We start from the raw sequence: 15,546 nt of genomic DNA on the forward strand, positions 1-15,546 counted from the left end.
ACATTTTACACTGCTCATTTCCAGGAGTTACGGCCACGGCTGCAGCGCAAATACAAGATGGCCGGGATGGGAGCTGCTGTGCATGCGTGTCTATGCGCTTGCCTATGGACCAGGCCATCAGAGAGGCCGAAGCTTTTTTCTATAGTGTGTAAGCATGGCCGCCACTGCTGGAGAGGCCATAACCCAGTCCACGAGCAACGTATAATGTGATGGAAATATGAATCCAGGCAGCAAAGGAGGCAATATGGACAATCACAATACATTAGTAAGTGCCTTGTATCAACTTTCTCTACATGATAAATTGCTGAAGTGAGACAACCCCTTTAAAGTTACTATGACAAGCTTCTTACTTCTGCTTCTCACCTGTCTCTAAGAGGTAGACTAGCAGTGGGGTCCACAATGTGAACAATCAAATAAGGAAACATGTTCACAGACTTCCTCCCCAGCTGACTTATGTGGAATTGGACCATTGGCAAACATTACATAGCACTACTAGGTGAATTTATTGAATTTAAGAGAAAACTAGAAAACTTACATCAGAATAAATACGGGTCCCGAAAACTCGAGCATAATGTGGACTTGCTTGGGCACAGTTACGTGGACAGTACACCCTAAACAAAGCAAAGAGAACATTATTACACCACCTATAACACATTCTGTATATGACATGTGGCAAAAATGTCTTTGTACTTCTTTAGGCTGCTGGAACTGGCGAAATAAAATAACATAGTAATGTCACAGTAATTCAGGCTCTGTATGAAAATTATTGCATTGCAAACAATGAATTTTGAACCCAAAGTCTGCGAGATATCCACCACATCTGAACATGGCATAAATGGTAACATTTACCAATGTCCATCTTCCAAAACTAAATGACTGCCATGTATAGGAACTGAAAAGTCTAGTCCGATTAGAATGTAGATTCACCTAAATATACTTATACAGCCCAACAGCCAGGGGCGTAACTACCATAGCGGTGCACCATGTGACTGCTATAGGGCCAAGGGCAAGAGGGGGCCCAGTCTTAATTGGGATTGTCTCCTCTTCTTCTGGGAGGTGAAAACTTGGTCAGGACCCTCTAAAAAGGAACAACTTTTATCAAGTGAAGCAGTGGAAATATGGCCCAAGGGTCATTGAAAAGGGTTTAGGCAGAAAACCTTCTGTCCTGTGTGGGGGGCCTGGTTTGATCCTTGCTATGAGGCCCTCACTTCTCTATGTACGCCACTGCCAACAGCAGTTCTAATCCTTGCCTAATCTCCATAAAAACACTGGACTTTATTTTATTAACATGGACTCTGTGAACTCTATGAACATCTCTTCAGATTTATTTGGTATTTGAAACAAAAATAGTCTTGTCTTTTATCTGTAAGATATATTACATTATCTTTACCAGAATACAGTCTGTTCAGAGCAAGCATGCATTTCTAATTACTTGTCTAGATTTTGGGTATGACAGGTTTCTTGATACACTTTATGAAGCCAAAATCAGAAGTAGATTATAAATGAAGAGAAAGAATTAAAAGGAGTTGCCTGAGTTATTAAATAAAAACTGAGGCAGCAGTGGTAAATGCACTAAATAAATAAATAAATAAACAAACACACAAACATACTCGCTCGTTGTCTCTCTAGCGTTGAGCTAATTGAAATATCCAAGGTGGACTTCGATACGAATTTTATTCAAAAATTTGATTCACCGTGAAGCTGAATTTCCTTGTGCTTCATGGTAACTAATCAATTTTCCTTGAAATGGCAGTACAAAAAGATGCATAATCATCTATTTGAGCTAGAAGAGGCCGACGCCATATGACATCACCACACCGGCCATCACACACGGCGCAAGATTTTGCGCAGGAGTTTCAATCATGATGACCGCAGCAGCCTCTTCGTGATGAAATGGATGAGTACTATTTTTATATTTTTTTAACTAAAAGCCCTAATTTTTCACCTCATATGCCACGATCACCAATGAACGCAGCATCAGGAGGGTTTAATAACGGGGTGCTGCACAATCACCTTTCCCAGTCATTGTGCCCACTACTAACAAACACTAAACTTCTGTGCTCTTGTTGGGACCCTCGGGATAAATACAAAATAACAATCACGGTCAATTGACCACCAAACCCCTTTAGGGGTTCCAACTTGTGTGTAATAAAACTAAATACTTTATTATTATTTATTAAAAACTACAAAACCGAAAATGAACCACACGTGTAAATTTAAAACTGTCAGAGTGAAACAGGGGACAGTTGTTGATTTCACTAGTAGCGGCAATACTTAATAAAAGCGTATTTAAAAATAAAGATGAATTGTGTGGTGTTTTTATTTATTTCCACAACTTTTCATTTATTGACACTCGTTGCCATGTGTGTTTTTGAACCATGTGCACAATGTGTCAATATTTTATGTAGTGGATTTTCTGTGTGGAAGTTTCCTGTGGAGATTAGATGGAGCTTGCTACAATGCTCCTACTTTCTGCAATAGGACTCCATCGTTCTGTTTACTTTTCTCCCCACATTGTTAATTTGGATACAATGTCGTTGTAAATGTGTCCACTGGTGGGACTTCACTGCTTTGAACTGACGGTATAACCATTGATGTAGTAATGGATCTAAGCCGCTATCTCAAGCACCCGCACTTACAGCTGTAACTGTGCTTACATGCTGTTAACTAAACCCAGACACTTCTAGTTCACACACTCTTTGTTATATGCACTGGTAACTGACCCTATACACTTTCCCTGCTAAATAATTGGTAGCGTCCCCCGGCTCAGCCCTGGCTAAAAACTAACAGACACTACCCCTCCCGACATGTTTCACTGCGTGTGCGGCTTCGTCAGGGGAGTCGGGGTATTAGCCTGATACCCCGACTCCCCTGACGAAGCCGCACACTGGTCAAGTTTGGTATTGCCGCATTCGTATTGAACCGCAGAATAAGAATGTCAGGTCATTTTTAGTGCATAGTGAACGCTTTGGAATTCATTTATTTTAATTTTTTTCAATTTTGCCGCACAAAGAATTGCTTTCCCGTTTACAAGCCATGGTAAATTAAATGGTGGCTTTAAAAATGCATCTTGTCCCACCAAAAATAAGCCCTCATATAGCTATGTGTTAACAGAAAAATAAAAAAAAGTTATGGCTTTTGGCACATGAGGAAAAATCAAAAATGTCAAAAAGAAAATAGACCGGCTCTTTAAGGGGTTAAGGAAAAACAAAGCCTAAACTAAAAGTGTGTATTTCAGTCCTTTCTGTTTCAAATGTTTGTTATGAGAAGATCTGAAGTAAGAGCCACTGATGTAATACGTAGTTTCTATATTGTGAAGCAGCAGATGCCAACAAAGGAGGAGCAGTGCAGATCAGATTGCTTACTTTGAAACATTTTTCAATGGAGAACAGGAAGACAGAACACATAAAATAACCTGCGCGTAGGAGGGGATTTCAGCAGACATATAATCATAACAAATAACAAGTTTCAGATTCCATCGAGTAGAGATTTTGGATCTCCTCCACTATGCCACAAAAGCATTCATGGATTATTTTCACATACTGCTAGAGATTAAATGGCAAATTGTTCTTAGTTCAACAGTTTTTTGCCTCTGAAAATGTCAGTCTTGTGCCAGATTTATCAGTCACACAATTATCTGTCAGATGTAATTTGACCTAAAGGTGACAATACACATTAAGAAAACCTTGTTTGAACCCACTGACAACCTAATAACCTTTAGGGTCTTACAACTCTCTTCAGATAGCAGATGTTGGGGGGAATTGTTTGTTCCCATCAGGAGATAAGTCACTGCTAGAGATAGAGAGACTTTTCCAGGTAATCAGAGCACTTTCGAGTCAGGTCGAATTTATTTGGACCTGAAACAAATTGGACAGGGGATTCAACCAAATTGGACCAGAATATATATTTTTTTAATTCATTCACCTCTATCCATGACATCCTACTTACTGAGTTTGTTAAAATTTTGATCTATCATGTGCACTAATGAATAAGACTAACTATGGTAGCAATGATACAACAGAAAATTCTAAAAATGACTAACCATTGTACAAATTCTCAGATCACCGGAATAGTTGCTGAGCATGTGAGCAGCTTTTACCTCGAATCTATGTGATTATATTAAAGAGAAATGCCAACTAAATCCCCTTCAGAATTGACATGTAGTTCCAACATACCAACTGAGATATGATTTAGAGTTTGCAAGCTAAGACCCATGGCATATGTTTTTAAGATGCCCAGTGAAGAAAATCTCTTTTCAGGGTAATATGTTCTTATTTAGTTTTTATTCATGAAAACTAATAGAACTTTTGAATTGTATCTTTATAAAAATGTCCTTTATCTGGTGTCCAGAGAGCTGAGTGTCACTCCATGTAATGACTGAATCAGCATGATCTTGTCCCCTCCCTCTCAGTTGAGCAATGTACGGGTTTCCCCCAAAATAGCTGTGTGACATACTTACACAAAAGGTCATGGTCTCAGTAGAGCTGGCCTCTATACACTCCATGTCATAAGTAGGTATGGGGACAGCTAAAGGAGCCCTGTCAAAGACCACTACAGAAGTCAGCTTCCTGGATCTCAGACAGCAGTACATGTGAGGAACTGTGATATTGGGTTGGCTGTACTTGCACTTATGCTTTCAGGTTCACAGTTAGGCTGGTGTTAAGGGTGTTAACAGTAATTATAATTACAGCACTAGTTGTAAAAAAGGCCATCAATCTTCCAGCTGTCCCTGAACACTTACAAGCAGCTAGGTGTTATGGGAGGTTGACCTCATACATTGCACTCCCAAGGGCTCTAAACATTAAATCTCATCCTCCTTTTGAGCGCTGATGATTTTCTCTCTTGATTGACTGCTGACGCAGTTCATTAATGACTCTTCAGGAGTAAATCACCTTTCCCAAAAGTCTTCCCTGGATTTACTGTAAATGACTTGTGAAACCATAATTTTCTACTGGTGTAATAATCAACACCTATAGATCATAAATGACGTTAGACTGTAATAAACTCTAAGAATTTGGATTGTAAAAATTTACCATGCAATTTGTAAATTTTAGTAGTTAACATTTTCCAAGGACCCATCGGAGGATATTACTTGGAGTATCCACAATTAATTTATAGAGAATATATAAATGTTCACTTTAAAGTATATCATAAAATATGACATCATTACTGTGCACACAGATCATATCGTTAATCATTTTTAATATGCGATTTGTGACTCACTGCATAACAATTGCCCCTAGCAACACAAACCTGTCTCCAAATGGGAAGGTCTTTCCATTATGTACAGGAGAATGTGATACACAGCCAAGTCATAATATTATGACCACCAGCTAATATCCAGAGTGACCACCGTGTGCAGCACAGACAGCAGCTACATGGGCTGGGAGTAATTCAAAAAGGTCCTAATAGGTTGTCATAGGTATCTAGACTTCAGTGAATCCCAGAGCTGCTAGAGGGTGCGTGGGGAGGATCTATAGAGCAAAAACATTGATCAACGTGGTCCCATAGCTCAACTGGGTACAAGTCTGGAAAATTTGGGGGCCAGGGTAGTACTTAGAAGTCTTGGTCATCTCTACCAACCAGTGTTGGACATTTCCAGCCATGTGACATGTTAAATTGTCTTGCTGGAAGATCCTATCCACCCAGACAATCCACATGCATGGGTGTACATGATTTGCAAAGACTAATTTATACCCAAATTGGGTGGGAGTGCCTTCCAGATGGATGAGTGGGCCCCGAGAATTCCATGAAAATATTCTCCAGACCATAATTCTGCCACCACCATCCTGTGTTCTTCCAGCAATGATTGCAGGGTGTTTGCCACTCTGAATGCATTTAGGCATGCAAATCATCAAGATCAGTTACTGGCAGCTCCCATTGCAATTGCCAACCAGTGAAGCAATGACATAACAGATGTGCTAAATACAGAGACAAGTTAAGAGATGCTGCAGACAGTGGTAGCTTGTTTAGGCCATGAAGAATGCTCACAGTAGCACAAGCGTGGTCCAGGGACACTTTAAAGAAATTGCCATACTACTGGGTCCACAACCAAATCAATGTAACACCAACCTGTTTGTGTACTTGAAATAAAGACGACAGGTGTCTGGCGACTATACATCATGCCACCCCATAATCCTGAAAGTAGTAGCAGTATGACGATACCTGGAGAAGGCCTCTTCATGTTAGTGCCTTTGTGGTCTCCAGCTACTGTATCATTGCATTTGAGCCAAAAGTGGAACTCATCGCTGAAATTTATAGACCTCCGCTCCAGCCTCCATTACAGTCTTGCTGTGCACCATGATAGCCTTTGAGAGTGGTATAATGAAGTTAATGGTACACCTGTAACTGGACATCTGGCTTGTAGCCCAATATCGTGCAAACGCCTTCTGATGGTTTATGTAGATGCTGTTTGCCACACTAGGCTTGGGATAGGACATCCAATTTCGCTTGCAGTACAGAATGGATCACTACACGCCATTCTTCTAATCAGGCGATCTATCTGTGCAGAGATTCACCTCCGTGAACCTCTTGCTCTCATTCCAGTTCATTGTAGTTCTCCTAACTCCCGGGACATGCAACATTGAACAGTGTTGACATCTCAGCCAAGGCACATTGTGATCTGCCAGAGAGATAAACCAAGGTCTCTCAGTTCACGGATTCTGTCCTACTCATTTTGCATACGTGGCGATAACTGGGACATCAATGAACAGGAGGCATCGTACAATCATCCCACAGCACTTGATCCGATTTTTGAGGTTTCATGTTGCTAAAAAAAAACTGCTTTAATCTGTTTTTTATGCCCCTCCCACATGCCTCAGATTAGAGCTAGGTGCTTACAATTTCAATCATTTGCAGATATTAGCAACACTTGCTACTTCCTCGATTTGTAGAACCTTATGGCTTGTCCTTGCTGGTGTTGGAATATCAGTTTTGAGGAATGTATGTGTATTATACTTGCATTTGACATCACTGCTTGTATAATTCCAGTGTTGTGACATTGCTGAGTTAGATTATCCCTGTACTGTAACATTAGTGTCTTTATCATCTCTGTACTGTGATATCACTGTGTAAATATTCTACCAATATTGTGTGCACCATCCTTATACTGTGACATTACTATGTAAATTATCCTTGTATGACACCATTGTGTCCTATAGCCCTGTGCATCATAAGCATTTATGAACATGTTGCTGAAAGTAGTCATGGTGGAATGGGACCCCATTCTACGTTTTGCTATGGGCTCCCATGGTTACTGTTGTGCTTCTATTCCCCAGCCTTCTCTAAAGAAAGTAAATCTCCTAACTAGTGTTGAGCGGACTTCTGTTTTAAGTTCGGCTTCCGGTTAGCGGAGAATCCCGATATGGATTCCGAATTCCGTTGTGGTCCGTGGTAGCGGAATCAATAATCGGCCATTATTGATTCCGCTACCACGGACCACAACGGAATTCGGAATCCATATCGGGATTCTCCGCTAACCGGAAGCCGAACTTTAGACGCCGAACTTAAAACAGAAGTTCGCTCAACACTACTCATAACCAAGATGTTCCATACCACATATTAATTTGGTTGCCTATCGTACCTTCTCTAGCTGTATAATATCTTTTATATGGACCAGTGCCCAAAACTGGATTGTATACTCAAGATACAGTCACGCCCATGCTTTTTAATGAGGTGATATAATACTTTCTTCTGTAGAGGCCATTCCTTCCCTAATACCGGGAAATATGTTCGGAGCTTTTGATGCAGCAGACAGTCATTGCATGTTAAAATTTAGTCTATTATTAATAATTACTAATCCTTTCCCACTGAGGAGACAATGTGCAGTGCATACATTACAACTGTACACTTATCAGTATTAAAACTCATCTGCCATTTTGCTGCCCATTTGGCCAATTTATCTACAGTAGGTCAGCCTGCAGTGATTGGACTTTCTGAACTATATCAACCACACCACAGAGAAGACCAACTTCTGCATCACAGGTTAAATAGTAAGGGTCAAGTGACTCTCAGGCCATTATAGAACATCAATGAAAACTCCATGGGGCCCTTTCGCGGGTACAGCTGTAGCATAATGCTTCCTAGTATAATGCTTTTATGAAATTGAATGTGGTTTTCTAATTTAAAGAGAGTCAAATCTGTTTATAATGAAAAGTTTCCAGTAAAACTTGTGTAACTTATGAAGGAGTAAAATGCTATAAAAGCTAATGGAGCAGTTAGATATGATAGGTACATCTTTCCTTGAAAGAGTCATGATTTCAATTTCATGGTATCTGTTTGAATTAAAAATAAAACTATATGGGGGAAATGTAATAATCATCTATGGCAGGTTTCTGGCATAGAAATTATTATTTTTTTTTTTAAATGGATCGGGTGTGGGTAGGCCTGTCACAAATAGGATCTTTGCTGCTGACACATTTAACAATATGTATGCCATAAAACTGTCACACATTTCATTTGCTGGCATAGATTTCCTTTTCTGGCATGTGCCAGCAAGCTTTATTATTAAAGGGGTATTTCATTCTTTGTCTTTTATGCTCTAGATGAGAATAAGCACACTAAGCATCAGACGGGGTGGCCAGACTTATGGAAACATTCGAGCAGCCTGCGCTCTGCTGTTTCCACTCCCAAGAAGTGAATGGGAACTGCATCAAACAGAGTAGCACAACAAAGTATATTGTTTCCATAACTCAAGAGTTACAGAAACAACATAGGTTGAGGTGTTCTGCTGTTTGTGCAGGGAGCCGGTGGTTCACTGCTACAGGGGTTAATGCATTTTCACTGCGAGTTCTGTGATCACAAGAGCTGTATATGGGAGGGAGGGTTAATATACCAGTCCAAGATTCAGTTGCTGGGTGTGGGCTGGTCCCACCCCTCTGATCTGGAGCAGAAAAGAGTGTGTGTGACTAGCTGATGAGTAAGGACCTGCTCTATGTGTCAGTGGAATTACAAAGAGAAGTGACAGGCAGGGATATGAGCCCCTGCAAGCCAAGAACAACTGGAAAAGTGAAACTAAAGCAAGCCAGCCTCTGAGGTCGAGAAGCATTGAACTTTATATAATGTTGATTGCCAATGTAAGGAATAGTACATGAATAAAAAGCCAATAGAGTTAATGCATGTACAGTGGAGGAAATAATTATTTGACCCCTCACTGATTTTGTAAGTTTGTCCAATGACAAAGAAATGAAAAGTCTCAGAACAGTATCATTTCAATGGTAGGTTTATTGTAACAGTGGCAGATAGCACATCAAAAGGAAAATCGAAAAAATAACTTTAAATAAAAGATAGCAACTGATTTGCATTTCATTGAGTGAAATAAGTATTTGAACCCTCTAACAAAAAAAGACTTAATACTTGGTGGAAAAACCCTTGTTTGCAAGCACAGAGGTCAAACGTTTCTTGTAATTGATGACCAAGTTTGCGCACATTTTAGGAGGAATGTTGGTCCACTCCTCTTTGCAGATCATCTCTAAATCCCTAAGGTTTCGAGGCTGTCTCTGTGCAACTCTGAGCTTGAGCTCCCTCCATAGGTTTTCGATTGGATTAAGGTCCGGAGACTGACTAGGCCACTCCATGACCTTAATGTGCTTCTTCTTGAGCCACTCCTTTGTTGCCTTTGCTGTATGTTTTGGGTCATTGTCGTGCTGGAACACCCATCCACGACCCATTTTCAGTTTCCTGGCAGAGGGAAGGAGGTTGTCGCTCAGGATTTCACGATACATGGCTCCGTCCATTTTCCCGTTTATGCGAATAAGTTGTCTTGTGCGCTTAGCAGAAAAACACCCCCAAAGCAAAATGTTTCCACCCCCATGCTTGACGGTGGGGACGGTGTTTTGGGGGTCATAGGCAGCATTTTTCTTCCTCCAAACACAGCGAGTTGAGTTAATGCCAAAGAGCTCTATTTTGGTCTCATCAGACCACAGCACCTTCTCCCAGTCACTCTCTGAATCATTCAGGTGTTCATTGGCAAACTTCAGACGGGCCTGCACATGTGCCTTCCTGAGCAGGGGGACCTTGCGAGCCCTGCAGGATTTTAATCCATTGCGGTGTAATGTGTTTCCAATGGTTTTCTTGGTGACTGTGGTCCCTGCTAATTTGAGGTCATTAACTAACTCCTCCCGTGTAGTTCTAGGATGCTTTTTCACCTTTCTCAGAACCATTGACACCCCACGAGGTGAGATCTTGCGTGGAGCCCCAGAGCGAGGTCGATTGATGGTCATTTTGTGCTCCTTCCATTTTCGAACAATCGCACCAACAGTTGTCACCTTCTCTCCCAGCTTCTTGCTAATGGTTTTGTAGCCCATTCCAGCCTTGTGCAGGTCTACAATTTTGTCTCTGACATCCTTGGACAGCTCTTTGGTCTTTCCCATGTTGGAGAGTTTGGAGTCTGCTTGATTGATTGATTCTGTGGACAGGTGTCTTTTATACAGGTGACTAGTTAAGACAGGTGTCCTTAATGAGGGTGACTAATTGAGTAGAAGTGTCTAACCACTCTGTGGGAGCCAGAACTCTTAATGGTTGGTAGGGGTTCAAATACTTATTTCACTCAATGAAATGCAAATCAGTTGCTATCTTTTATTTAAAGTTATTTTTTCGATTTTCCTTTTGATGTGCTATCTGCCACTGTTACAATAAACCTACCATTGAAATGATACTGTTCTGAGACTTTTCATTTCTTTGTCATTGGACAAACTTACAAAATCAGTGAGGGGTCAAATAATTATTTCCTCCACTGTATGTAGGCTATGAACTACACTGCATTTGGTTGGAATGATAAGCTTCAAGTACCCAGCAATACTACTAAGACATCCTGGCCATCTGTTAAAAGTTTACACACTGCAATATTGAGAGCAAGTTTTTTTTTTTTAGAGAGAATCTGCAACCCTTGGCCAAATTGGGAAGGGACAGCATGCAGTGGCTCAGTAGTTAGCACTGGTGCCTTGTAGCGTTGGGTTCGAATCTGATCAAGGACAACATCACATAGATTTTGTATGTTCTCCCCACTCCAAAGACATACGGATATGAAACTTAGATTGTGAACTACACTGAGGACAGCAAGTAATGATAATGTCTGTAAAGCACTGTGGAAAAAGGTTAGCGCTAGAGTTGAGCGAACCCAAACTGTAAAGTTCGGGTTCGTACCGAACTTTAGGTTTTTCGGCACCCGGACCCGAACATTTACGTAAAAGTTCTAATTCGGGGTTCGGCGCTTTTTGAAAGGCTGCACAGCAGCCAATCAACAAGCGTCATACTACTTGCCCCAAAAGGCCATCACAGCCATGCCTACTATTGGCATGGCTGTGATTGGCCAACTGCAGCATGTGACCCAGCCTCTATTTAAGCTGGAGTCACGTAGCGCCGCCCGTCACTCTGCTCGGATTAGTGTAGGGAGAGGCTGCAGCTGCTGTGAGGGAGAGATCACGGAGCAATCTTATCAAGAACTGGTTTATGTACTCAGCGATCTACAGAAAAAGTGTTTTGTGGGTGCAGTGCACAATTTTTTTAAGCCTGCCCTGAGCCAACTACTGCTGAAAACGAACTTTTTTTTCTTCAGTTAGTCAATATCAATACATGATCGGCAGCCATTTTATGCAACGATAGTGCACCAGCACAGGCTATCTGCAAGTCCAGAAATATGGCTTTGGCATACTGGGGTGAAAAAAGCCTCTGATATACTGCACATCTGGGATTAGACAAGCATTAGTGACTGTCACATTTAGGACAGAAATACAGCTTTTTGGTTAGGGTGAAAAACCCCTCTAATATACTGCACATCTGGGATTACACGTGCATAAGTGACTGTCACATTTAGGCCATAAATACGGCTTTGGCATACTGGGGTGAAAAAAGCCTCTCATATACTGCACATCTGGGATTACACGTGCATAACTGATTGTCACATTAAGGCCACAAATACCGCTGTCATATAGAGTTTAAAAAAAAATATAGAGTGCAATACCCTACATCAGGGTTTATATTGGCGGTTAATTATTTTTAACATACTTAACCACTTTTTACTTTGCTTTGCGAACGCTAACTATGAGGCAAACATCTAATAAGGGACACGGTCATGGTCGTGGTAGTGGTGTTGGTGGAGCCTCTGGTGCAGGGAGAGGATGTGGCCGTTCTGCCACAGCTACACGTCCTACTGAACCTACTACCTCAGGTCCCAGTAGCCGCCAGAATCTACAGCGATATTTGGTCGGGCCTAATGCAGTTCTAAGGATGGTAAGGCCTGAGCAAGTACAGGGGCTAGTCAAATGGGTGGCACGTTCACATTATCTCCCACCCAGTCTTCTGCAGAAAGCGCACAGGTGGTGCCTGAAACCCATGCCCATCAGTCTGTCACATCACCCCCATGCATATCGGGGAACCTGTCTGAGCCTCAAGTCATGCAGCAGTCTCTTATGCTGTTTGAAGACTCTGCTGGCAGGGTTTCCAAAGGGCATCCACCTAGCCCTTCCCCAGTGGTGGAAGACATAGAATGTACTGACGCACAACCACTTATGTTTCCTGATGAGGACATGGGAATACAACCTCAGCACGTCTCTGATGATGATGAAACACAGGTGCCAACTGCTGCGTCTTTCTGCAGTGTGCAGACCAAAAAGGAGATCAGGGAGGAAGACTGGGTGGAAGATGATGCAGGGGACGATGAGGTCCTAGACCCCACATTGAATGAAGGTCGTGCCACTGACTTTCAGAGTTCGGAGGAAGAGGCAGTGGTGAGACCGAGCCAACAGCGTAGCAAAAGCGGGAGCAGGGTGCAAAAGCAGAGCAGCCGTCGCCAAAACAGTTCGCCTGCTACTGGCCACTGTCAACAGGGACCGAGCACACCAAAGGCAGCTTCAAGGAGTTCCCTGGCATGGCACTTCTTCACACAATGTGCTGATGACAAGACCCGAGTGGTTTGCACGCTGTGCCATCAGAGCCTGAAGCGAGGCATTAACGTTCTGAACCTTAGCACAACCTGCATGACCAGGCACCTGCATGCGAGACACGGGCTGCAGTGGAGTAAGCACCTTCAAAACCAAGAAAGGGCTCAGGCCCCTCCTGCTCCCTCTTCTGCTGCTTCCTCGGCCTCTTCCTCCACCTCTGGAGGAACGTTGGCACCTGCCGCTCAGCAAACAGAGGATGTGCCACCAACAACACCACCTCAGTCACCAAGCATCTCCACCATATCACAGGGAAGCGTCCACCTCTCAATCTCACAAACCTTTGAGAGAAAGCGTAAATTTCCACCTAGCCACCCTCGATCCCTGGCCCTAAATGCCAGCATTTCTAAACTGCTGGCCTTTGAAATGCTGTCATTCAGGCTGGTGGAGATGGACAGCTTCAAACAGCTCATGTCGCTTGCTGTCCCACAGTACGTCGTTCCCAGCCGCCACTACTTCTCCAGGAGAGCCGTGCCCTCCCTGCACAACCAAGTATCGGATAAAATCAAGTGTGCACTGCGCAACGCCATCTGTGGCAAGGTCCACCTAACCACAAATACGTGGACCAGAAAGTACGGCCAGGGACGCTATATCTCCCTAACTGCACACTGGGTAAATGTAATGGCGGCTGGGCCCCAGGAGGAGAGCTGTTTGGCGCACTTCCTTCTGCCGCCAAGGATCGCAGGGCATCATTCTTTGCCTCCTGTTGCCTCCTCTTCCTACTCGGCTTCCTCCTCCTCTTCTACGACCTCCTCATCCGGTCAGCGACAGACCTTCACCACCAACTTCAGCACAGCCAGGGGTAAACGTCAGCAGGCCATTCTGAAACTGATGTATTTGGGGGACAGGCCCCACACCGCGCAGGAGTTGTGGCGGGGTATAGAACAACAGACCGACGAGTGGTTGCTGCCAGTGGGCCTCAAGCCCGGCCTGGTGGTGTGCGATAATGGCCAAAATCTCGTTGAAGCTCTGGGACTAGCCGGTTTGACGCACATCCCTTGCCTGGCGCATGTGCTGAATTTGGTGGTGCAGAAATTCATTCACAACTACCGACATGTCAGAGCTGCTGCATAAAGTGTGGGCCGTCTGTGCGCGCTTCCGGCGTTATCATCCTGCCGCCGCTCGGCTGTCTGCTCTACAGCGTAACTTCGGCCTTCCTGCTCACCGCCTCATATGCGACGTGCCCACCAGGTGGAACTCCACCTTGCACGTGCTGGAGAGACTGTGCGAGCAGCAGCAGGCCATAGTGGAGTTTCAGCTGCAGCACGCACGGGTGAGTCGCACTGCGGAACAGCACCACTTCACCACCAATGACTGGGCCTCCATGGGAGACCTGTGTGCCCTGTTTCGAGTACTCCACCAACATGGCCAGTGGCGATGACGCCGTTATCAGCGTTACAATACCACTTCTGCAGCGTCCCACTACGTGTGTGCACTTTTTACCTTGTCAACAGTACTATGTTGTAATGTATGATTTTGTGTGTATGTATCTGCAAAATCCCTGTTACCAGGCAGATTAGGTGTAATTTGTACATCCCAGCACTAGATGGGGATATAGTTCAGGTCTTATATATACCTAGGTCAGGCCTAGTGAGACAGAGGAGTTCAGACCAGGTTGTTGAAAATGTAGTTCAGAAGAGAGCAGATCTGAGGGAGTCAGATCAGATTAGTGGGAGAAAATGTAGAGTGAAGACTTCAAGACACAGATTAGTGAGTGGAGCCAACTTCGCTAGGAGGTGATACTCAGATGTTAGGCGTAGAAGAGTATTTTCCTTATGTGGCCGGACTATAGACTTGCATCCATGACCTGTAGGAGAAGAGTTTGCCTCCCTGGAAAAGAAACAAGCTTTCCTAAGGAATCATCGGTGATAAGAGCCATTATTGAGGGCCACAGACACCTTTGCATGGTGGAGGATTTATAGCTTCTGGCAGTCACACCAAACTTCTGAGAGACAGTTGAGTTTTCCTGTCTAAATATTCAGCTTGTAGGGAAAGACAAGGAATAGGATCCCACACATCAAAAAGGATCAAGGTACACCTAACCCACTGCTCCCAAAACTAAAAACCTGAAAAGCCTAGAAACTGTGGATTTGCAGAATCAACTCTGTACCATCAAGAAACTGCATTTTTGTACTGCTGCAACCAAAGACATCTAAAGTAAAAGTTGCGAGTTGCATTTCACCACTGTCTACCTCATTATTACCACTATTGGTTGTACCACCATTAACGGTACCGGCGTCACGACAAAAACCATCAATGGACTCAGCATGGGTTAGCATGGCCAAAATGTGGAAAAGCTTTGTCAGCCTTGGAGGTGCTGACCTGCCCTGCAGCCAGTGTATAGTGTGAACGTGTGTTTAGTACGACAGAGAGCATTATCACAGGCCGCAGCCAATGTGGACAAGCTTACGTTTATTAAAATGAACCAGGCATGGATCCCACAGGACTTGTCCGTACCTTGTGCAGAATAGACATTTATACCAGCCTCAACCATCCATTCTTATACTCAAGTGCAGTTATTCTTTGTTTTATTTTGTTATATGTCCCAATTTAAAAATAAAAAATTCCTCCTTCACCGCCGCTTCCACCTACACTGCCACGTCAACCTACA

General features: G+C 43.3%; 1 protein-coding gene across 1 annotated transcript in view; it reads right to left on the reverse strand.

Annotated features, from left to right (window-relative positions):
* CRISPLD1 (cysteine rich secretory protein LCCL domain containing 1) overlaps positions 1-15,546 on the reverse strand; it is an 89,048-nt gene that overhangs the window by 23,210 nt on the left and 50,292 nt on the right. The window contains exon 13 of the mRNA XM_040432989.1: positions 536-611. Coding sequence (XP_040288923.1) covers positions 536-611 — 76 coding nt within the window. The remainder of the gene's footprint in view (positions 1-535; positions 612-15,546) is intronic.

The sequence above is a fragment of the Bufo bufo genome, chromosome 5 (assembly GCF_905171765.1).
Source record: "Bufo bufo chromosome 5, aBufBuf1.1, whole genome shotgun sequence".
In the NCBI taxonomy this organism is placed as follows: Eukaryota; Metazoa; Chordata; class Amphibia; order Anura; family Bufonidae; genus Bufo; species Bufo bufo.